Below are 24695 nucleotides of genomic sequence, written 5' to 3'. Positions count from 1 at the left end.
CTCCTTCCGGCCACCTTTAAGCCCTGGTGTGTCAGTGCTGACAGGTTCAGTTTTTCTCTGCAGTAGTTTGCAGTAACTGGCTTTGAATTTATCATTTCACTGGCTGCAGTGTCACAAGTTCCAATTTTTCCAGGCTACCGGAAGCAGCCGTCACCCAGGGCCTCATGCAGCTTTGCAGTTTGTTCTGAGCCACGCATTCCTATGCCTTGGCGCGAGTAAGCTAGTAAAGTAAAACTTAGATCTGGGATTGCCAGATTAAAGAAGTGACTTTTTGTCTTTATACTGCCCTTAACCCAAATTAGCTAGCATGAGATGAGGTATTTTCCATGAAACTACAGAAAGAAGTGAGAGTCTCCATCCATGAATCCTCCTTACTTTAAAGCCATTTTGTGTTAAAGATGTGGAAACCATAAACCTCTGTCCAGAGATACATGTATTTATTCACGGATGTCACCTTTACTGTTCAGGGAAATGTTTTGTCCTGATGACTAGGTACTGGCATGAGGCTGACTGATTCTAAAACATTTTTCTTATCTAGCATTAAATTGGTTATTTTTATGTCATGAGCTGTAGATCTATGCTAAGCGACTACTTCCAGTTACTACAGTGGAAGTTTAGAAGAAACACTGTAATAGAGTAACTTAACCACTTTTGAAAACTCTGAAGCCTTATTTTTGTCAATGGCTGGCTTATGCCTTGAAAATGAATGACCTACATACGTGCTTAAAATATGTGTTTCCTCTAGGAATTAATATTTCTAGATTGCTGACTGCTGACTTCAGCCAGTAAAACAACATACTGATAATTTCACATTTTGGTCAAAACAAGATTGTATAAAAACAATAATTACAATTCATGTTAAAAACATTGTTTTAATCACTTATACTAGTCTAAAATGGTCCTTTTTCTTTAGTATAATCATCCTTTTGAAGATGATTTACTTGTTTCCATGGAAAACCTCACTTACAATACATCTGACGGTAAGAATTTTTAAGTCTTCAATATTTGCATGCTGTATATTTAGACTTAGTGAAGGATGTGGTCTTTGGCAGTTCGATATAACACTTAATTGCAACGGATACTGAATTTTGCTCACTTAGGTATATAATTTTGTATGTAAACTTTGGTACACATACATAACGCTTGGAGAGTTTGTAGGCACCATTTTTGTCCATTGCATGCCCTATTTTAGCCAACAGAAAAGTTATTAGCAAAGTTCAGGACAACAATGGTTACTCTTTGAATGTCTTATAAAAAGAAGAATCAAAATGGAGAAAACTGAGGGGAAACAAAGAAATGAAGGTATTGGCAGGAGGTTGATACACATGAATGGATTTTATAGTTTCCTCTCCGTTCAGTATTCTAAAGGCTGGTCTGATAAATTTTTGTTACGTCAAATGTCAGGGTGGATTGGGTCGATAGATGTTTTTGTTTCAGCAATTGTATTGGAAGCTGTTCAGATTTGATAACGTTTTGTTGCTATGTAATATGTTTTTCCTAGATGTTTACGTGTGACACTTGGTATAGATAGTGTTTTATAAGAAAAACTGTGTTTATATTGATATCCCTTGTTATTTCTAGGACAAAACCGATGCAAGTCTGTGTCAACCAAGAAGTTTCAAAAATGGAAGAAGGAAGTACTTGAGGTAGCTAATAATAAAGTCCTACTACACAGACAAATTGTAGCAATATTTCTTTTTTTAAAATATGTTATATATTGGAATACATTCTAATCTTGCTGTGCCATATAATATTTGCAAGATGTATTAATCAAGGAAGTTAACATCTGCTTTAAAATAGTGTTTTAGGATAGATTGATTAAGGCTGTCAGATGAGAGAGACTAGAATAGATGACCATTTACCAGTAGTTAGCACCACTGGAAAACCTGGAAAGATTCTTTTTTTTTTTTTTTTTTTTTTTTTTTAAATGCTCTCTCATGGTGACACATAGTTTTGGATCTCATCAGAATATTGTCATTGAAGTTAACATGCATTGCGTCCATTTATCTTGGTTGAGGTAGTCACCTTTTAAATTCCAAAGGACTTACAGGTTTCATCTTTACATTTATTTTCTGTAAAATAACCCTGGAGTAATTAAAGTATCTTAGCAGCCTCAGCACTTGCTGTCTGTGTCACGCTAAAGCCATTACTCTTTGTGGACATATGATCTATATTTTTTTAATTCTGAGTATTTACAGTAAACAAGCAGTCTCTGCTTCTTCTATTTCCTAAACTCCCCCATAAGAACTCAACAGGGCATTTCCTCAAAATCTCACTGTTTCTCACATAAGCATCAAAAGTTACTTTGCTGCTGCATTCCTAATATCTGTCTAAAAAACTAAGTTGTGTAGTGTGCCCTGGTAGTTAATGCAGAAGCTGTTCTGAATCCCACAGCATGAAGGGATGAGGAGTGAAATTCACTCTTGGGGAATAAGAGTGGGTTTAATGTAGGCAGAAAAGAGGCTGTATCTCCCTTTCCTTTTCCATTCCTGGTAATACCTTGTGCATCATTTACTACACGTTTTTACAAACTAAATCCATTATGGACTGTAAGAGGAATTCTCTGTCTTAGCCTATTATGTGGGCCAAGGTAGCTATAATTTATGTTCTTGTAGTGATTTTAACAGTAACAGTATGGCAAGAAGTGAATGATCAGGTAAGTTTCATCCTGTATTTGTGGCTTTTCTGATCAAGCCACAGGAAACCTGAAGGAAACTGAATGGTTATTTAGGAAGTGCCCAGTTGTGAGATATACCAGAGTAAATAAAGGCATCAATTAAAATAACTCTACTATTCTAATACTATTCTAAGATTCTTCTGATTACTTTTTTTTCCTATTTCTAATTGCAGCATAGCAGAGGAAGTCAAAGGAATGCAGGTAAAGTGATTAAAAAAATAAGCGCTATAAATTATCTTATCCAAAGAGACTTGACTTAATAGAAAAAATCCTGTTTTTTTTTCCAAACTATTTGGGATACTCAATGTTCTTTTGTGGAGGGGAACCACCCAAAAAACCGAATAATACTTACGTTCATAACAATTCTAAGATGTAGTTTAAGATGAGTAAATACATTATAATTGATGTTGCTATCATGACAAGTTGATTAAATTAATCTCCCTTTATCAATTAAATAGTAAGCTTTTTGTTATATTTGTCAGTTTTGTCAGATGTTACCTGAGTAAATATTTCAACCCTGACTTACGTGGGTGTAGAAATGGAGAAATTTGGAGGTTGCTAGCTTTTTGAAAAAATAACTAGCTAAGTAGGTATATTTAAAAATGTGTGTTAAAAAATCTCATGAAGTTGCATGATGAGCTACCGAAAATTTAGCGGATTATTATATATACTGAATGAATCAGGCTGCCAGCAGGAAAAAGTAGTGTATAGTTATTTCATTAGAGATCAAGTATCAGGATGGAAGTCAAATCAAGACTTCACATCGAAGTGTAATTCTGATACCACATAGGGAGATGTATGACATGAAGATTTTTGCATTGTACTGAAAAGTAGCTGTACCAATAAAATGCTTGTTTTTGCTAGCTTAAATGATGGGGGGAAATTATTACATGTAGTACAGCAAAGTTATGTTAGGCTTAATTTTCTGAAGGCTTTGAGGTGGTTTTTTTTTGTGTTGCCTATTTTATGACATTTATGTGAAAAACTCTTATGCTGAACATCTGAGGACAAAACACAACCTAGTGGCTCTCTCCTTCTACAATCCTACCAAAATATTTGTCCACACACGGTTTAGGTATAGAATTTGAAATGGCCTATGAAATTAAAATTTTGATCTGGGAAATATGAGTGATATAAAAAGATTCAGATGGTCCAGACCTTTGCCTCTAATTTTTAGAGAATATATGCTGATGGATCCCAATAGTACAAAAAATGAGTGGCTACAATCTGCAGTAAAACTCAGAGCAAGCATCTAGCAGTTATTTTTTTTAAAGATACAGTATTTAAAGTCTTTCAGATGTATTTTTTGTTAATCTTTATGTTCTGACCTGAACTCTGAATGTCTTAGAAGTTCTTATTGAAGGAGTTTACTTGGAATTTCTTTAATGCCACGAAGGCTTGATCTAATTAATTTTAAACTTCATGTACTACATTACAGATAAGGTAGAAAAGCAGAAAAATTGACACAACACATATTTTTTCCAACTTTTAATATAACTTGAGCAAAGACTTTAGTATTTAGGTAGATTTTAAGTTATCTTAGGGAATAAATATTTACCTAATATTGAAGGTGTGGTAATAGCACTAGTGCTAACAGCTTTTCTTGTAAGGAAAAACCTGCTTTTACAGAATTGTATTTATATATGCTATAAAAGATAGAATCTCATAGGTTTTGTTTAATTTAAGTAAGTCATATCTTGCACTGACTTTTTTATTTGAAACACAAAAGTATGTGGAGTAAGTGCAGGGTCCTGTGTCTGGGTAGGGGCAACCCTCATTTCCAATATAAGCTAGGAGATGATGTGCAGCATCATCTGACAATTTCAGGGCTGATGAAAGCAGCCCTGAGGAAAAGGACTTGGGGGTACTGGTAGATGAGAGGCTGGACATGAGCCACCAATGTGCATCTGCAGCCCAGAAGGCCAACCGCATTCTGCACTGCATCATAAGAAGTGTGGCCAGCAGATCGAGGGAGGTGATTCTGCCCCTCTGCTCTGTTCTGGTGAGACCTCACCTGGAGCACTGCGTCCAGCTCTGAGGTCCCCAGCAGAAAAAGGACATCGAAGTGCTGGACCGTGCACAAAGGAGGGCCACAAAGATGATCAAAGGGCTGGAGCACCTCTCCTATGAAGATAGAGTGAGAGGGTTGGGGCTGTTCAGCCTGGAGAAGAGAAGGCTCTAGGGGGACCTGAAAGGTGCCTATAAGAAATATGAGGAAGAGCTGTTCACTAGGGCATGTAGCCATAGGACGAGGGGTAATGGTTTTAAACTAGAAAAGGGTAGATTCAGGTTGGATATTAGGAAAAAGTTCTTCAATACGAGGGTGGTAGATCACTGGAACAGGTTGCCCAGTGAGGTGGTAGAGGCCTCATCCCTGGAGATATTCAAGGTCAGACTTGATGGGTCACTGAACCAGTAACATTGATCTAGTAATGTTGTCCCTGCTTACTGCAGGGGAGTGTTTTCAATTAGGATTCATAAAGTTCTGTGCTATTAAGTGTGAACATTTAAAATATCTTTAAATGACCCAGATATTTGCTAATGAACCCCTTCCCCTGGAATATGGTTTGTGTAATTTTTTCCAACTCCCAGTTTGAATCTTGCTAGAATCTGTTCTTACTATTTGGCTAGAATGTTCATTACCCCTATGGAGTTTTACTGGGTAAAATTACAATCCTTTGAGTATGGTGTTTTTTATATATGCATGGCAGTTCTGAGTATAGGTGAACCAAGTATGTTAAATTTCAGTCTCCAGGAAGAGCAATGTTCCTGTCATATATTAACCACTTAAAAGTCTTTCTTTACTTGAGGTTTGTTGTTTGTTTTTTTCCCAATAGAATGGCCTCTGTGGTGTTTCATAGATCTTGCTCAGTAAGGGATTTCAATGGGACATTATGTGTTATTCTGATTTCCTGTGTTCCCAATCCAGAAATGTTTGGAAAATGCTTTTTCAGCTTACAAGAAAATTAATTGTTAATATATTCTAAAGGAAGCATTACTGCAGTTTTCTGCAAAATAGTGAACATAAATTTCCTGAGAAGGTTACAAGCTGAAGCCATAGCCTTCTGGTTATATAATATGCTTCATTAACTTTATATGAGAGAGTGGTTTTATAGCCCGGTTTCCTACTGGTTGGAAAAACTGTGCTTTAGAATAGTTATTAATAGTCTATGCCCAAACTGAAGGGAAACATGAGAGATTTTTTCAGGACGTGTCCTGAGCAAATTACTAGTTTGTACTTGTATTAACCAAATATTAAAAGAGAGGATGCCCTTAATTAACTCAGAGGTGATACCAAGTAAGGTTGACCACTGTGAAAGATCGTCTGACAAACAGGGGCTATGACTTAAAGTAAACCCTGTGTAATTTAATGTAGACAAGTTCAAAGTAATATACGTACGTGGGAATAGTCAATTGCAGGAATAGGCAATTTTGAAGGCTGGTTGAGCCAAGAATATCACTCTGTTATGATATTTAGTGTTGTGAAAATAGCGCACACTGAAGAAGATATGCACAGGTGTCTAGTATGTAAAGCACACAAAACAGGTTTCCTGCACTGTTCAGCAGTAATTAAAACTTGTGGTGGAGTTAAAATGGAAGATTTCTGCTAAATTAGACAGCTCTGATACTCTCTGCTTCTTATGAAATAAATGGTGAGGGAAACCATGAAGATTTTGAGTGGGTCTACCTGTGCAGAAAGACAGGCATAGCTGTTTTGGAAGGCCCCTTGCCAAAAATCATTAAAAAGATGCAATAGAGATTTAGGGTTCTACCCACAGGCTTTGGGAGTAGTTAGTATTTTTCTTATCCTTTTCAACATATGCAAAGGGAAATGTACAAGAAGTTTGCAGTTGTCTTACTTTACTACAAGTGATACCACCTGATAAAGGGGCAGATTTTATTTTCTGTGGTGCTTCATGGGTCTAAGAAGAAAACGTATAATAAGGTAGGTGTACATCTGATCAGAATTAGTCTGCTTTATTTGACTAGAATGTTGTTCTGTTATTTATCTGTTCTTTGTTTCAGTCCTATGTATGTTCTCTGTTTGTTAAATGTTTGTGTTAAATATTTTTAAAAAATAAATGAAGAGTATATACAAATGAAGAATTAATGAGTTCAGGTGTAACACTGATCTGTGCCTTAGCAAATTGAAATAGAATTATTTTTTTCCTCCCATACATGCTAAGATATATCAAAGCAAGCGACCAGTAATTCTGAAGATGGACACTCAACAATTCATCAGGTATGGGCACCACATTGCATCTACTTTTATAAACGCTCTTTGGGAAAACGTATTCATATAGTCAAAAGCTATGAAATTAATCATGAGCAGGTGGTCCTGTACCATAGCTATAAAGTTAGATTTTTTAAAGACCTACTAATTGCTGAATTGAATTACTTTATTCTCCTTAAATAAGTACGTCCGAAAAATTTGAGGGCTTTTAAGTATTTTGCTGCAGTTCTTCAAACTTCAAGTGTCTTGTTAAACAATTGCTTTATATTTCCACTCATGTAGTTCCCCATGTGTAGTTGCATTTTTTTTAGGAAATATGTGTCTTTCCTTACCAGGTACACGTTTGTGTAAAATTAAAATCTTCATGTTCTGGTTAGTGTTGGTCATCTAGGGTACTTCTCTTGATTGTTTCCTGCCCTGATAGGTTCTGTGCTTTGAGATGGTGATGAATTCAAGTTCTGGACTTTTTTTTGGCTTTTTGCTCTGTCCCTATTCATGTTTATGTGGTAGACTTTACGTATGTTTCGTATAATTGCATATCCTCCCTCCCATTGTGATATCTGGAGTATCAAATAACAGCTTTTGTATCAACCATGGATTTCTGCTGAATTCTGCTCTGAAGTTTATATAAAGGGAGATAGAGTAGTTGGACATAGGTTGTAATAGACTTTAAGCCATCAAGTGTCTCTTTAGTTATGCAGTGTATGTGTCTAACTTTAAAAATTGTTATTTGTAAAATCTGTAGTTGACTAGGATAACTTCTTTTGACTCATTGCCTTTTTAAGGAGGAAAATATTCATCATTTGAAGAGTGATAAGGGCCATCTCACTGGTCAATTCTAATTATTTGTTCTACATAGATGGTAGTTAGGATCAGTTCATTTTATTGTGAGATAAAATGATAGCAATACACTGATTTTGTGCTTGAATTGAACAGAATAGATTTAGACTTTTTTAATAAGAAATTCTGAAGAACATGATGTCAGATGTAGGTTGTTAACATTTATAAAAGTCTCCTTATCCATATAAATAAGCTTTTTATGCAACTATCAAGACTTCTACAAAATAGAGCAAAATGCCTATTTGAAATATTCTCTAGAGATTGTTTGAAGTAGGCAATTATTAATTGTTCAAAGTGGGCAGTTAAGAAACTTTCCCTATGCATTGGAACACAGAGAAAATCCCCAGTACATACTGATAAAGATTTGGTGATTAGAATTCATCTGTCAACTGTTTTTTTGCTCTTGTTGTATAATAGCTTCTCCTTGCATTATGTGTCTGCATATAGATGGGCTGGGAAGAAAACAGTTTTCCCCTTTGAGTAATCAGATGTGAATTAAGACAAGTTTGTGTACAGATTTGTTGATAAAGATGGTGTCATTTGGACATAGTTTGTGGAATATGATTGGGTATGTTACACCAACACTCCTTCCCTTGACAAAACAATTGAGCCAGTAGTGAAAGCGGAAAATTCTACAGACAAGTTATATGCTACCAGGTCTTTAAATTCCTTTCATGTGCCTTTCAGGAATCTCCTGAGAACTCTCATGTAGATACATCTGACGTAGGTGGGTTTTTTAATTTACTTTGTAGCTACCTTTTTTTGACTCTTTGAAAAAGATTGCAAGTAACTTTCATAATTTTCTAATATAATAAAAATAAATTTAATACGTGTTTTGTACCCTTTCAGAAAGTAGAGAATGGGAATAACAAGAAACTGAGCTAGTGGTAGTACTATGAAATCAATATCCTTGTTCCTTTTTAAAAATCTCAGTCGTGAATCCCTGATATGTTGGAAAGTTGATGTGGAATATGTTCAGTTGGCTTTTTCTTAATAAAGAAAGGAACAGTGAAATAAAATAAGTGGTAATGGAGGTTTTTTGTATTAAATCAAATATATACATTAGTGGTCTGATAAACATGAATGTTGCATTCAGCTGCAACAATTTGTCATCAGTGGTGTTTTTAACAGTTTCAGCATCAGTCTTGTGGCCTGTCTGCAATATTTTGGGTGGTTTTTAGCTTGTATTCCCAAAGAATTCCTTTCTTGTACTAATTAGTAATAACCATCTTTGAATTACTGTTTTAAAAATATTTAAGCTTCTGTTACTCACAATCTTTTGATTCTTGTGCATATAAAAGCTTACTGTTTGGCATAAGTTAAACTATGGCTAGGTGGTAGCCAGTATTTAATGATTAAAAGAGCAATTGCAGCAAAATATGGTTAGCTGGTGTTTATATACTGTGATAGAAATCAGGTGCTTTATACACATAGCTGTCTCCAAGGCAAATGATTACTTCTCTGTTGAGGGAAAATAGAAAATAGCTATCTGAGATTTGTCCTCTTATGATTTGAGATGATAATTTCAAATATCTATTTGAATGATAAGAATAATTCTGTGAAATTTGTTTGTTTATTGTTTTTTGGGTTTTTTTTTTCAACCCATGCAATGAAATATAGGAAAGAAATTTCAGAGGCATCTGTAGCTTAGTTTCTGTAAATGTCCTTTGTGTCTTTTGCATTCATGGGATAAAGGAGTGATGCAGTTAAGATGCTGATATCTTCATAGCAGAGTGCAATAATATGATTATCCTCTCCTCCTCCTTCTCTTGCGAATGTTCTAGGAAGAGACTGGAGAAGATTTATAGCAGCCTTGGTGGGTCCCAGCTATCTCTAAATACAGTAAGACCTAGAAATTAGCTTCTTAGACCTGTGAGACTGAATTCATCACTAAAAAATGGAATTCACCTAGGTGTTCTGGGGTTTGTTTCTGGGTTTGGTTTTTTTTGCTTGAAATATGTAAAAGGTTAGCAATGCTAACTAGCATGCTAGCTGTAAAGAAAAAAGTATCTTTAGCTATTTTAGCTAAAACTTCAGCTTTGGCAGGTTTTTTCTATATTTAGTATTCGTACGGAATGTTTTACGCTTCTCAGTGAAGGCACTGTTTCTTCCAGATATGATACAATATTTTTGTTCTGAAAGTATGCAAAGACTACCAACAGCAGGTACAAATAAAGCAAAACAGCTCTCACCTGTACTTGAAAGTATTGGTCTTCCCTTTATAAGGAAAATTATTAGGTCTACCTTCTTTAGTTTCACAGGAAGCACCATGGAAGTATAGTGATAACTAAACAATTTATTTTATATATTAGTACAGCATTAGGAGAGAAAAGGGAAAGTTCAGTCTGAATTGTATATATTTCTCTGAGTGGATTTAAGATTATAAGATCACATCCATGATCAAAACTTAAAATTTACAATTGCCCTGCTACTAACATGTTCATCTTTTAAATAAGATACATCTTTTAGATAATGACAGTGTATCGAGTGCACCGTTAGTGAACAAAATATATCAGAGGTCAAATTTTCCAGAGAGAAAGGTGGGATTTTTAATTTTTCCTCTCTCTTCTGCACCTGAGGAACAAAGATATTCCCAAATTTCCCTTTTGGCCCTTAAAAACACATTAAGGTTCCCTGGAGGAGATAATTCATTTTTTATTTTTTTTTAATTTTGTGCTCTGCCTTGGTCCTCAGCTAATTATTAATATTCCAGTGATTTGAAGTATGATTGACAATATGTTGAAGACATCCTAAAATTACACTTTTGTGAGATTTCACACATGGAAGAGTATTCAACTTGTATACAGATCAATTAATTCTGTGATACAAGTGATTTTCTAATAGTTTGTAATTGGCATGATAGTCAACCATTCCTGGACACTGGAGTTGTTACCTTTACCTCAAGAACCCTCCCATTTATGTCTAGTCTGGTCATCTCAAAGATAAGAAGATGACCGTATGGCAGAAAGAATCAGCTGTTACAACAGAAACTGGAGGCTGAAACTTTTCCAGATTAAAACATTAACAGTCTTAGTGCTTCCTCCACTATTGATGCTTAGTAACTGATTTCCTGAGGATAAAGTCTTCCATTAGTCATGTGGGAAGAAACTTTGGTAATCTCACAGGTATGGATTTCACTTCTAATTAAAAAATTCTACTGGGGGCAGGTAGACTGTCAAAGCCAACCCTCTTATTGCTCAATATTTTCACTGAAAAATGCAAAATTGTGTTGTCTCCCATAAAGTTAGTGTTCCTTTCATATGTATCTCTATCCTAGCTCTATGACAGCAGCTGTCCTCAGAGCTTTAGGTGATGATTACGCTGACAGAGAGGGGGGAAAAAAAAAAAAGGGAAGATGGGATTAGCTGGAAAGGATTTTCATTCTGTTTTTAGTAATTTAAGAATAGTATGAAGAGGCAGTGATGTGGTAGGTATCATAACCAAGATTTTTTTTCACTCATTATTTTCCTTTTCAGGGTTGTTCTCTTCTTTCCCTCCCTGCAGTGAATACTATCGTGGGACAAAGATATGACAGCCAAGGAAATTCAGAAATCGGGGCTTACAATGCAGTCACATGTTTTATGATCATGAAAGACTGAGGCTTTACCTAATGATGAACTGGTTACATCTAGCAAAAAATGTTTTGTTGCATTTAATTCACAAAAATACCCATAGAATACCTAAAAATTGAGTTGGAAGATTTGGACGTCCTTTTTAATATTCTCAAGTCTGTCATATTTCTCACCTTGGCAGTTCTAAGGCAGTCTTGACAGTAAGAAACTAAGAAAAGGAAGCATGGAAGAATGCTCTTACTATCTTTGTTGGGATATGTAGGAATGTAGTGGGAAATCAGTGGGAATGATGCATTAATAAATAGTGAATCTTGCAGAGCAGTGCTTTGAAAATATTTTACTCTCTGAAATGCTTAGCATAAATCTTGAAGACCTGGTTACAATCAAGTTATCTGCACTCTTTGTTTCCCTCAAGTCATTTGTGAACCTATATACCATGATTTTCAATTAAGCTTGAAATGGAAGGGTAATACAGATAAAGTTTTCATATAGAAAACTGTTTTCTAAAATGAAACCAGTTTAGTCAAAAAGTTTTATACAGTGTGTGTTTAAAAACATTTCCATTTTGGTTTTGAGATCAACTAGATTTTTATTTAGTATTTATTTTCAAATTTTAGGTGATGAAAGTGACGCCGATATAGTTTCAGTACGAAGGCAACTTGAACATGTTCACTTCCAGGTAAAATCTTCTGCTTTCTAATGTAATGGAATAGTTTTGTGTTCAATAGAAATGATTGAACTGTTTGCATGATGAGTTGATGCTTGATGGGTAGACAGCAGAAGACTATGTAGTCTGCATCTTAATGCACATTTTTAGGAAGTGTAGCAAATGAGAGGCTCAATAAACAATATCATCAATATGAAGTAATATTATGTCTTGGTAATATTAGTATACCAGAGAAAGCCATAAAATGTATTGCATAGAAAAAGCAACCCTGAGAAAGGCTGTTACAGATATGGAAAAAGAATTACCAGATGAATCACAAAATGGAAAAAAACACTTACAAAGATATGATTGTTCACCTGAAAGTCTAGCATGAGCAAGTAACATGATTTTTTTAAAAAAAAAATTTTAAAGTAAATCTGAAATAATGGCTTCCATAACAAAGCAGACTGGAATCTTTTGCTGTTTTTTCCCAAACTAGACTATGGGTATCAGGACTACCTGGAGTGGTTACGTGGAAGAAAAGTACAACACACAATTTGTGTGTGCAGCCGTTCTAATCCTGTGTTCTTGCTCAAGTACAATTACCAAAAATTTAATTTACTTTTCTTATTTGTGTAGCATAGTGCTAGGCATTATCAAGTCAATGACAACAACTAATACAAACTGCTTCAGAAATTGAGTGTTTCACTACTGAAAAATATTTACCATTTACCACCAAATGCCTTTAGATTTTACATAGAGGTGTGTTACAGAGCAAACCTTAATTTGTATATGAATTCATGGGATGTTAATAATACATGTAAAAACTTGCAGCCATAATTATCAGCATTTTGCAACCTAAGACTAGGACTTTGTTTTTTTGTTTGTTTTCATCAGTGGGTCTTCTGAGGCAGTGTGTGCTTTAGCCTGCATAATTAAACTAGCTAGTTTTCTCTTTTTATGTCTTCATACACTGTTCCTTTTCAGGAGGTGGGGGTTTTTTTACATGAAATGTAAACATTAAAAATAAGTTTATGCTGGTTGGATAGCCTCATCTGAACAATACTAGTTTGAAACAAATCTGAGTAATCTGTTTGAGTTTGTCAGTGTCAGTAACTTCTATAACTTCTCTGTGTGTTAATTATTTATTTTTTTTAAAACTTCCTCTAAGAATCCATATGTAGGTGATGGAAAAGTCCAAGGGAAAGCAACAGTTCCAGTGGATGTGATAGTACAAGACTCTGCTAGAAACATTCCCAAGTGGATCACGGTAACATATTTCCCCTGTGTTGTTATTAGCTAATTAGAATAAAATAAGAACTCTAGCTGTGCAGCACAATGAATTCTAATACAACTGCTTTGGTGTTCCATCACTGATCCTCTCGTGCTTGCCGTCTATGTCAATATCACAGTATCTTGGGTCTCTGACAGCAATGATTTGTAAAAAACAGAGCAGATGATATTCAAATATTTGTGGTTTGGTTTTTGTTGTTTGGTTGGGTTTTTTTTACTTTTATACCTTGTTTTTTGAACCCCAATGTGGGGGTTCATCTTCACTTGAGTAAGTTTTCTGAAAAGCCTGAATTTGAGGTTTGTAGAGAAAAAAAGTTTAGCTTTATTTTGGTTTTGAGCATGAGGGGGAATGGAGTTACACGGTACGGCTTCTGTTTCCTACTAGAGTTGCCAGAGTTGTATAGATTATCTAGGTATATGTATACAGGTATAAATTCTCATATCTGGGAAAGGGATTAAAATATAATAATAATGTAGAAGTTGCAAGGATGATAAATACCTTTCCAAGATTAAACTAGTACCTCTTGAAAATTCTTACTGAAGTCTTAGACTGGACTTCTTCATTGCCTGAAATGTACAAAGCCCCTTGGGACTAGAACTCTGTACTGGAGCTAGTATAATAAGGAGAGAGTAGGAGGAGCCACAAATAAGGTTTTGATGTTACTTTTAACATGCAAAAAATTCAGCATATTAGATTATAAGTCTTTGGTTTGTTTTTCTCTTTCTTTGTTTTTCAGGTGGCGCCTCAAGTTTCATCAGAATGTCTTCATTTAGCTTTACCAGTGCAAGAACTGATTGGTAAAACTAAATATGTTGGGTGTTGTTCAAATATGTTAGTTACTAAAGGCTTTTATTTTAAATTATTAGAAATAAATATTTAATTTATTGAGAACATGGAGGCACTATTCATCCAACAGAAAAGTTCAACAGGCTGGATTCTTGAAAAGAAATTAGGCATGATTTTGCTTATGGCAAAATGTATTTGAAAAACAGAAAATAAATAACTTGCATACATAAAAACAACTTCTATTAAATAGCTCCAGGAAAAACTGCATAGTTACAAAATTCAGCAGCCTTAAACTCAATTAAGTTAAAGCATGATTTTTTTCTTCTGCTTCTTTTAAATTCAAGAAATGTAATGAATGGGTTTGGGTCTGCTGATACTTAAAGTGGTACTTTGCTAGTAAACTTTCTTTCTTCAAAAGCATTCCAGACTTGATGCAAATCTAAGATAGAATTTTGGTGTAAATATTTCAAGCCTAACAACTACAAAAAGCATTATCTTCATTGGGCTTTACAGCAAGCAAAGCTGCACTGGTATTAGCCAAGTACAAAGCTTTTAACTAGTATGGAAATAAAGTAACAAAACCTGTAGGATGAGGCAGTTCCTCCTGGTCAGAAATCACAAAGAGCGAAGCAGTCTGCCTCTACAATGAGAATATTTTATATCTATATATTAAGCTATTTTAAAATAGTGCGTTTTTCCAACACATTTAGTTTCTGTCTTCTATAATATCTTAATTCAGTATGGTTAGGAAAAACTTGTTATTTTTTACTAATGGATTGCATGTTAATCATCCATTTAGGCTGGCAAACTCCTTAATGAAATATACTATTACAGTAAGACTATACTGCATGCAATTTTTTCATAGTCATATAATACATTACTGGAAGTGCCCTAACGGGTTTGGGGTTTTTTCTACTTCTGATTTTGTTTTGTGATTCATTTGTCTTTTTGAATAGGCAACCAAGCCACTGCTTGCAGAAAGAAAGTAGAGTTGTCAAATGACTGTTCTTCATCAAGACCTCTACAGTTACAATTTGATGGTGTTCCCTTTTCACCAAATACAGTAACCGTACTCAGGCATCAACCTTCTCCAGAACTGAATAAATCTTGCTATGATAGTATCTTCGATGAATACCAGTCTGCAGATGAGGAATGCTCCTGGAGCAATGTAACCCTTGCAGACTTGTATCCAAGGATGGTAAAGGTATTTACAAGACTCATGACAAAGCAGTCTCGGAGAACAGCGTTAAAATACATATTTGGGCACTTAAGGCACAAAAGAGGGCATTCTAAAAGACCAAAGCTCAATGTCACTGTAGACAAAATAAGAGGGTTCAGACCTCTTAAACTGAAGCAAGCACCTAGCATATGCAGGAGTAGAAGTGAAGAGATCCAGAAGCAAATTTTAGGAAATGAGAACAGAGAACTTTGTGATGACGAGTGTTCTATTAATAATTCAACTGGTCTGGTACCTTATTCTTACATTGATACAAATGAAATCAAAATGGACTACTCTGACTCAACCTTAGAACATCATTTGGTATCTGGAAAAGGTCAAAAAGTCTCAGAACAGACAGTTTTTCCTAGTGTTACAGCTAGAATGGGAGAGACATTTATAGTTGAAGATGAGTTACAGACTGCTGTCTCACTGAAGAATTCAAAATGCAAAGATAGTGAAAAATTGTCTTACAAATGTTCCTCGGAATACCATTTTATAGCATCTACTGCCAATTCAGGGTCAGCAGCACTTTGTCTGGTAAAAGAGAGTCAAAGTCCAAAAATTAACTTTCCTTGTGGTGGTACCTCAGAGCCGTGTTCATCTACTTGCAGTTCCTATGGCAACAGTAACCCTTTTACACCTGTCACAAACTGTCCTCCTGCAAGAGCATCAAATACTTTGCACATAAATCCTGAAACAATGATTTCTGAAAGGGAAATTTTTTTTCAGCGCAAGCACTCATTTTCCTCATTGTCTGTGAAGCAGAGTCCTTCAAAGATGCACCAGAAATACGAAGATGCATTTGAAAAACTCTACCACAAACTATGTTCAAAAGAAATCCAGAGGCCTTTGACATTGACAAGACCTCTTTCAAATTTACAGAACCTTGAAGAGGAAGGAAGATTAGTGAAGAGTAATTTAAGTAATTCTGCAAAGTTCGATACACATTATGATAGAGAATTTGACAGGATCTATGAGCAACTGTGTAGTGAGCCTGTTCCAAAACTTCCTGGGCTTCGGAGAGCTTCAAATTTAAGGAAGTATGAAGGAATACAGATGTCTGAAACTGTAAATGCTCTTGTTAACTCGCCTGTTCGAACTTTATTTGCAGTTCCCAGAGTTAAAAGACCAGGAAATTTTCAACATGATCTTCTTTGTTCACCAGTAAAGAGACTGAATAATATACCAGAAAGTTATTTTCATTCAACAAAATGTCAACAGTTTTCTCATGGAAAAAGCATTAATCTTCAGACAGTTGGCAAGGATTTTTTGAGCACATCCAATGGCAGTAACTCCAGCTTTTTTGACAGTCAAAACTATCGCAGTCAGGTACTTATGGGTCTTGTAAAAAATAAATAAATAAATAAAATTCCTCACTCTTTGCTGACATTTGGAGAAGGGCTTAAAAATTGGATTAGAGCTGGAAGCTGTTTAAACTAGTGACAGCGTACTTCCGGTGCTATTTGGTCAGCAGGGTTTTACAAGTTTGGGGGTTTGGGCATTTTTATTTGGTAAAATACAAGTTCTGTCAGGTCTCCTGGATCATGTGAGGAAGCTCACTGTATTTAATAACCCTGAAAATTGTTATAAAATGCTCAATAGAAGATTTTATTGTATTTTAATACACAGTGTCACTGGTTAAAATAATCTCAAACAGTGACCCTGTTAATTAAGGTAGTGTCCTTCTGAAATGATGTAGTTTTAGTCATTTTATAGATGGGTAAGGTGAGGCAAACAAATTAAGCTTTACTAGGTTCCATTTGAATCATTAGACTTGTTGATTTAAATATTAAATCAGGCCCTTATTTCCAAGTTCCCAGTCACTTCTACTTCTGAGGCAAGCTGAAATAATACATGAGTTTTTCCATTGATGTAATCTGCTGATACTTTTTTTTTTCAGGTCTCTAGATTTCATGCTGCTTCAGATAAACATTTTCTTGGTACTCCTGGTACTTCCCTGCAAGGTTAGTTTCAGAGACTACTTTAGCAATTACAAGCACTTCTTCAAAGGGTAAATCTACTGATCTCAGTAGACCACTGTCTTTTAATGACAGCTTTTCTTCCTCAGCAATAACTAGGTTTAAGTGTTCCTTTAAGTAAGGAATTTATACAGAAAAGACAGCATAAGCATTTTGAAGAAACCTAGTTTATACTCAAATATATTGTGTATAAAATGTCCTTGAAATTAAGCTTCGCTAGAACCTTTTGCATTAGAATATTTTCATAAGGAAACTTGCTCATTGAAGTATGCCAATGAAGCATTACCTATGTCTTAATAAGGTCATATTTTAACAACATACTGTAGCGTCCATGCTACTCAGCACTGTTCTTACCCTTTTCATACTACTGTTTTTCATCACCAGAATCTGGGATTTCAGATGCCCACTCTGCTTGGCCCAGGGCAGTGAAGAATTATGGCTATCCTGGAAATGCACAGAAGTGTCACCAAAGGTAAGTGTCTTTTGAGAAAAGAAATTTCAAAAGAAATTCTTACTGTTCTACATCTATGATTAAAAGTATGGAGTCTGTTTCTTACATGTGTAATTCTAGAATGAAAATCATCATGGATGCTTGGAAGAGCCCAAGCTAATCAAATTTGCAGATTTAATTGCAGATTTAAACATTGGGAGGCACGTGTCTATGGACCAAACTAGCCATATTCCAGCATGGATGGCCAGTGATCACAAGTTAGTAAGATGGTCTGAGTCACAGAATCACAGAATCATTATGGTTGGAAGAGACCTGTAAGATCATCAAGTCCAACCCTCAACCCAACACCACTAAACCATGTCCTGGAGTGCCACATTCACATGCTTCTTGAACACCTCCAGGAATGGTGATTCCACAACCTCCCTGGGCAACCTGTTCCAGTGTTTGATCACTCTTTCAGTAAAGAAGTTTTTTCTAATATTCAATCTAAACCTCCCCTGGCGCAGCTGAAAGCCATTTCCTCTTGTCCTGTCACTAGTTTCATGGAAGAAAAGCCCAACACCCACCTCTCTACAGCCTCCTTTCAGGTAGTTGTAGAGAGCAATAAGGTCTCCCCTCAGTCTCCTTCAGACTAAACAACCCCAGTTCCCTCAGCCATGTAAGACTTGTGCTCCACAGCCTTCACCACCTTTGTTGCCCTTCTCTGAACGCACTCCAGTGCCTCTGTCCTATGTCATGCTGTGTGAGCGCACTCAAGATGAACCGTTCCATAATCTTCCCTGGTACCGAGCTCAGGCTGACAGGCCTGTAGTTTCCCAGATCCTCTTTCCAACCCTTCTTGTAGATGGGTGTCACATTGGCAAGCTTCCAGTCCTCTGGAACCTCCCCAGTTAACCAGGACTGTAGATAAATGATGGAGAGTGGTTTTGTAAGCTCTTCTGCTAGCTCCCTTAGTACTCTCAGGTGGATCCCATCTGGCCGCATAGACTTTTGGATGTCCAGGTGGCGCAGCAGGTCATTAACTGCTTCCTCTTGGATTACGAGGAGTTTATTCTGCTCTCCGTCCGTGTCTTCCAGCTCAGGGACCCGAGTACATTGAGGATAGCGGGTCTTACTATTAAAGACTGAGGCAAAGAAGGCATTAAGTACCTCAGCCTTTTCCTCATTCTTGGTGGCAGTGTTCCCCACTGCATCCACTAAAGGATGGACATTCTCCTCAGCTCTCTTTCTGTTGTTAATGTATTTGTAAAAACCTTTTTTTTGCTATCTTTTATGACAGTGGCCAAATTGAGTTTGAGCTGGGCTTTTGCTTTCCTAATTTTCTCTCTGTATGACCTAACAAGATCCCTGTACTCTTCTTGTGTTCCCTGCTCCTACTTCCAAAAGTTACATACTCTCCTTTTTTTCCCCGAGTTCCAGCAAAAACTCCCAGCTCAGCCAAGCCGGTCATCTTTCCCAATGCTTCGTCTTATGGCACATGGGGACAGTCTGCTCCTGTGCCTTTAAGACTTTCTTCTTAAAGAAATTCCACCCTTCTTGAACCCCTCTGCCCTTCAAGGCTGTCTCCCAAGGGATTCTCTCTACCAGTGTCTTGAACATGCCAAAGTCTGCCCTCCAGAAGTCCATGGTGGTGGTTTTGCTAACCCCTTTCCTTACTTCACCAAGAATTGAGAGCTCTGTCATTTCATGGTTGCTAAGCTCAAGCCTGCCTCCAACCACCACATCTCCCTCCAGTCCTTTTCTGTTTGTGAACAGCAGGTCAAGCAAGGCACCTCCCCTGATAGGCTCATTTACCAGTTCTGCCAGGAAGTTATCTTAAACCTCCTAGACTGTTTCCTCTCTGCTGTGCTGTATCTCCAGCAGACATCTGGTAAGTTGAAGTCACCCACAAGAAGAAGGGCTAGCGATTGTGATGATACTTCTCCTAACTGCTTGTTAAGTGCTTCATCTGCCTCTTCATCCTGGCTGGGTGGTCTCTAACAGACTCCCAGCAGGATATCAGCCTCATTAGCCTTCCCCCTCATCCTTATCTATAAGCACTCAACTTTGTCATCACAGTCATTGAGTGTTTTCTGGTTCCTACCAGTATGCTTCCATGCCACTGAAGGGATTGAGGAAAACACTAATTGTGCTCCCAATCCTTCAGCCAGTCACCCCAGTGCCCTGAAATCCCTCTTGATTGCCTTTGGACTTCGCTGCTCAACCTCATCTCTGCCAACCTGAACAACTAACAGTAAATAAACAGAGAGCCATACCGGACCAGGGAGTTGCTACTTTGGTCCTTATTTTTTGTTCATTATAGAGGCATTTATTCTTTTAGATATAACTATAGAATTGTTTTGTTTCTGGCTCTTGGGTTTGAGCCAGCAAGTCGTCTTAGATCCTTGGGTGGTGGAGAGTGCAATATATTGCCATTTAAAAGGAGTGTCAAAATTTAACTTCTGTGCAAGTTGGACGTAGTTACCTGCATTTTGACTCTGTGTAAACAAGCAGTGAGACTGGAAGATATCTGAGGTCCTCTTCTGCTGTTATCACTATTAGCAGTGTATTTAGATCTGGAAGAAGAACACTCCTTCCATCTCCCTGGATACTGGCCTACTACATCTGCTATTTTTAGAAAATATATGATTTTTAAAGGATTCTCAAGTTTCAGATCTCTTGGATTTTTTTATTACAAACTAATATAGTAGGCAGCAGATTTAAAAAGCATTAAAAATTCTTCAAAGAGTTTGTCTTTTTTTTTCCAAATAACTTTTACATGCTTTTTTTTTTTGCCAGAAAGTCTATAATTTTGCACCACAAGATATGCTGCCTTCCCAAACTCAGTCAAGAAATATTTTCAGTATGCTTGAGATCATCATGCAGCTGATACCAGGTTTTTTTGACAATGTTAAATTAACAAAGGAAGCCTGAATGCATTTTTAAACTACTTGTGTGGACAACTTACATGGAAAAGAGGCTGCATGATTTAAAGAAAAATTTTGGTTTACAAAGATGGTATTAAAACTTAAAGGCTTGTATTACAAATATATAACAATACTGATAAAGATCGTATTCAGATTATTTTTTATATAATGGAAGACTGGAGGTAAGCTGATGAGTATACAAGAATGTATACTCAATATGGATCTCATTAATGCTTATAAATATCTTAAGGGCGGCTGTCAGGAGAATGGGACCAGACTCTTCTCGGTTGAGCCCAGCAACAGGACAAGGAGCAGTGGTCACAAACTGGAACACAGAAGGTTCCATGTGACCATGAGGAAAATCTTTACTGTGAGGGTGACAGAGCACTGGACCAGGCTGCCCAGAGAGGTTGTGGAGTCTCCTTCTCTGGAGACATTCAAAACCCGCCTGGACATGTTCCTGTACAACCTAGTTTAGGTGATCCTGCTCTGGCAGGGGGCGTTGGACTGGATGATCTTTTGAGGTCCCTTCCAACTCCTAATAGTCTGTGATTTTGTGATGTTTCTGTGATGTTGAATATGCCCCCTTAGATGAGTAAATTTCTGCTCAGTTCTTGGATTCCCTCTTTTTTTCCTTACTACTTTTTCCTGACTTCATACAAAATATCCCCCCCTATGAGGTTAGTAATGGTTCTGAAGGAAGAGGTTTTCCTTTTCTTAATGCATATAAGTAGGGAAATTTGAGAAAGTAGGAAAGTGATTTAACGGGGCTTTCTTGCCAAGCCATATGGACTAAAATCTATTTCTTTCTTCCTTAATTACACAAATACATGTTTGCTGATTTGTAGCCAAAATGGACTGTCAGTTGGCAAGCTTCTTTAGGCCTGTGGTGTGATATTCTTAGTCTTCTGTGGTTCTCAGCAATGAAACTGCTTTTTAATGGCTTCAGAGCCCTCAGAAGTTTTATGCTTAAGTCTTGTGGCAGAATGCTATATATCGAAATGAGTGGTTGTGGAAGAAAAATTAATATTGTCTTCCTGTCTGGAACTTGATTGCCTTTATCTAGAAGATGATTATGAAAGAGATATTTCAGAAAAGGAAATGTTCATAACTAGAATACTTCAGTTCTGTATGAATGCTGTCCTACAGCTATGCTGCTATACTTAAGTGTCAGATGTAAACCAAAATAGTTTAAGATAGATGTTAAAAAAATTATACCATTTCTTAAGTAATAGGCAAGGAAATAGAATCATAGAATCAGTGTGTTGGGTTGGAAGAGGCTGCTAAAGGTCCTCTAGTCCAACCCCCCAGCAGAGAGCAGGGAAAGAAAACTAGTCCAGCTTGTAAGCAGGACATCCAGCAGGATGGCTCAGCAAAACTGTCCTGTTCTTCCAATTGTATTCTTGTTTGTATCTTTCATTTTAAACTATTTGTGAATACATTTAAAGATTCCATCTCAAAGTTTAATATTTATATAATTTAGGTTAGTGTAGTAGCATTACTGAGACATTAAAATGGCATAGGATGAAAAGCTGCTTCTCCAGCTGAAGGCACGTAGGAATGTGGACAAGAAGTCCTGCTGCTGTTCACAGTCAGCGTGTTCAGGTATCTTGCTTTGCTGATTTGTTTCAATTTCATTCTGTTTGTTGGGGTTTCAGCAAACATGGTATTTTGTGTAATTTGTCATCTAAACAATTATTTTCTATAGGGTATCCAGAAAACTGAGCTACACTGATGGGAAAGACAAATCCTAGTGATCCCATGGATGACTTCCTGGTCAAAACTCACCAAGGAGCATTCATAGACTACAGAGAAAACATCGATTTATAAAGTTTAGGTTTTGTTTTGTTTTTCTTCCGAGAATCAAAGTTCTATTATATGTACATAATGTACAGTTAGTTCTGATTTATACTTACTTGTAATACAAATCTTCAGGAACTGGTTCATTGCTTCTGACAGGGCACTTCGTATTCATTTGGCTTCATCAGGTATTGCAGGGAATCAATGTTGCTTTCCATGGCTGGTTATACACATTGCTAAATACATGGTTTAATAATTGAATATGATCTATATTATCTTTTTATTGGCTGATAAGCTTTCATTCTTAACATGTTAGAAGTTGTTACTTATCTCACTACTTTCTGCTTAATTCCTGCCTATTCATGGATAAATACATGAAAAACTCTAAACTGACCTGAGTGATCCAAACGAAATACTATACACTCTGACTTTTAATGTGCCTACTATGTAATTTTAATGTTAATTTTTCTAAATAGTTTGACAAACTTCAATGTTCAATAAAATTTTATAGTTTTTAATGGATTTGTTCATTATATCCTGTGTTGTGTCAGTTAGCTTTTTATTACAATATATATTCTAAATAAAAGCCTGTTCTGAACAAATACCTGCTTTCAGGTATTTCATTTTATTTCAAGTATATGAATTCTCAGGAGTTTGAGCTCTTAGAGCAAATACATGAAAATGATGTGGCAGGGCACCATAGTTTTTCATTGCTGTGTTCTTTCTTTTCAAGGGATTGTTTTAGTGGTGTCAGAGATACACTCTGTTCTATCAGCGTTCCCCCTTGTTAGTTTTCTGAGCTCCAGAAAAGGAAAAAAATCCTTTTCCCTTGGCTTTACTCCATTTCTGGTTACACAGGAGGTTTTTTGTGTTATTTCAGGTGTTATTTCAACTCTTAAAACCAAGATATTCTTATTTTAAGTGTTGTTCTTGAATGAAACAAGAAGCCAGCTTCAGTGAGGTTTTCTCTGCAATATGACAAGAATTTCTGCAATATACGCCCAAACATTTTGCCCCTCATCATTTGTATATGTTTCCTTCAACAACAGCAATAAAAGGTTGTCTTCTAGAAATGCTTTTGTGGCTCATTTTTCTGCCTGTTCCAGACATGGATGAACTGTGGAGAATATGCTTTATGAACTACCTTCCCCTTGGATTTGTGAGATAATTATTTCCCAGTATTTCTTGCTACACCAGTACTGAGAGATTTTATGACTCCATTAATGTTTTCTGTTCTAAAGTAACTTGAAGGTAAACTGGAATTGGGTTTTGGACATGTTCTGCCTCTGCCTGTGACTTCTACACAGCAACCTGACTGCAGTCTCACCCAGGTAAGAAGGTACGTTTATTTAAACAACATAGCAATAGCTCATTGCCCCCATAAAAATTGCTTCAAAAGAATTTTAAGAGGTAGTTCTTGAAAAACCTTAATGTGTTGGAGGATACGCTCATCCAGTGACACTTTTTTTGGTGCTAGCATAGTGAAAAATGACAGATAGTTTCACAATTATTAGAGTTTGATCCTCCAACATTCACTTGAGACAGCAGACTCTTAGATGTATGATATAACCAAAAGTCTGTGTTGGTTTTCCTTACAATACTGTTTTTACAGATGCATCTGCAGTGATTGTCAGATGCTATAATGACTACTGGAGCATACCTGTCCTAGACGTAGAAAGATTTTGTGGTGCTACTTGATCTCTCTTCTGTTTCGAGCTTTGTTCTTCTTCCCTTCCAAAGAGTTTTGCTTCTTCCACCATATTTCCTCTTATTTATTTTCTTTCCTGTTCTACTGAACTGATACTTGAATGCTAAGCTTACTGTTAATGAAAACAGCTTCACACTGCTTCCTTCCTCAAAATTTTTGTAAGGAACACTGGAAAAAGAGGTTAGTATGAAGCCAGACCTCTCCTTTTCTTATTTTGTTGTAATTAGTTGCAACTTTGTTTATATGTAAAGAATTTAACTAATATTTGATAGTTTATGTATGTCTTGAAGATGGAGCAATATTGAACATGCTCTTTCTTGTAAGAACTCAGTAGTCATTTGAAAACTATCCTAAAATCATTTGAAAAAATAGGTCATTCAGTTGCTTATTTGAGCAGACAGAAGGTAAAAAGCTGGAGGAGTAAAGCTATATGTGGACTGTGGCAGCATTAGAAGTGCCTTGGAAACAGCTGATAGGCCATTAAAGATGATCTTGAAGTGGAGTCTGTGAAAGCAGTAGTGAATAATTTAATGGAAGCAGTGATTATATGTGACAAGGAAGTATATATTAAAGGAGAATATTT

At 36.3% G+C, this 24695-nt stretch overlaps 1 protein-coding gene across 1 annotated transcript in view; it reads left to right on the top strand.

Moving 5' to 3' along the window:
• LOC104536028 overlaps positions 1-17858 on the top strand; it is an 18184-nt gene extending 326 nt beyond the window's left edge. The window contains exons 2-9 of the mRNA XM_010178545.1: positions 914-980; positions 11941-12002; positions 13141-13239; positions 14000-14060; positions 15006-16597; positions 17169-17232; positions 17632-17719; positions 17819-17858. Of these exons, the coding sequence (XP_010176847.1) occupies positions 914-980; positions 11941-12002; positions 13141-13239; positions 14000-14060; positions 15006-16597; positions 17169-17232; positions 17632-17719; positions 17819-17858 (2073 nt within the window). The remainder of the gene's footprint in view (positions 1-913; positions 981-11940; positions 12003-13140; positions 13240-13999; positions 14061-15005; positions 16598-17168; positions 17233-17631; positions 17720-17818) is intronic.
• The last annotated feature ends 6837 nt before the right edge of the window (positions 17859-24695 follow it).

This window comes from Mesitornis unicolor, unplaced genomic scaffold (genome assembly GCF_000695765.1).
Source record: "Mesitornis unicolor isolate BGI_N332 unplaced genomic scaffold, ASM69576v1 scaffold7472, whole genome shotgun sequence".
Classification (NCBI taxonomy): Eukaryota; Metazoa; Chordata; class Aves; order Mesitornithiformes; family Mesitornithidae; genus Mesitornis; species Mesitornis unicolor.
The sequence above is the reverse complement of the archived record's forward strand: the minus strand, read 5'-3'. Positions and strand labels throughout refer to the sequence as shown.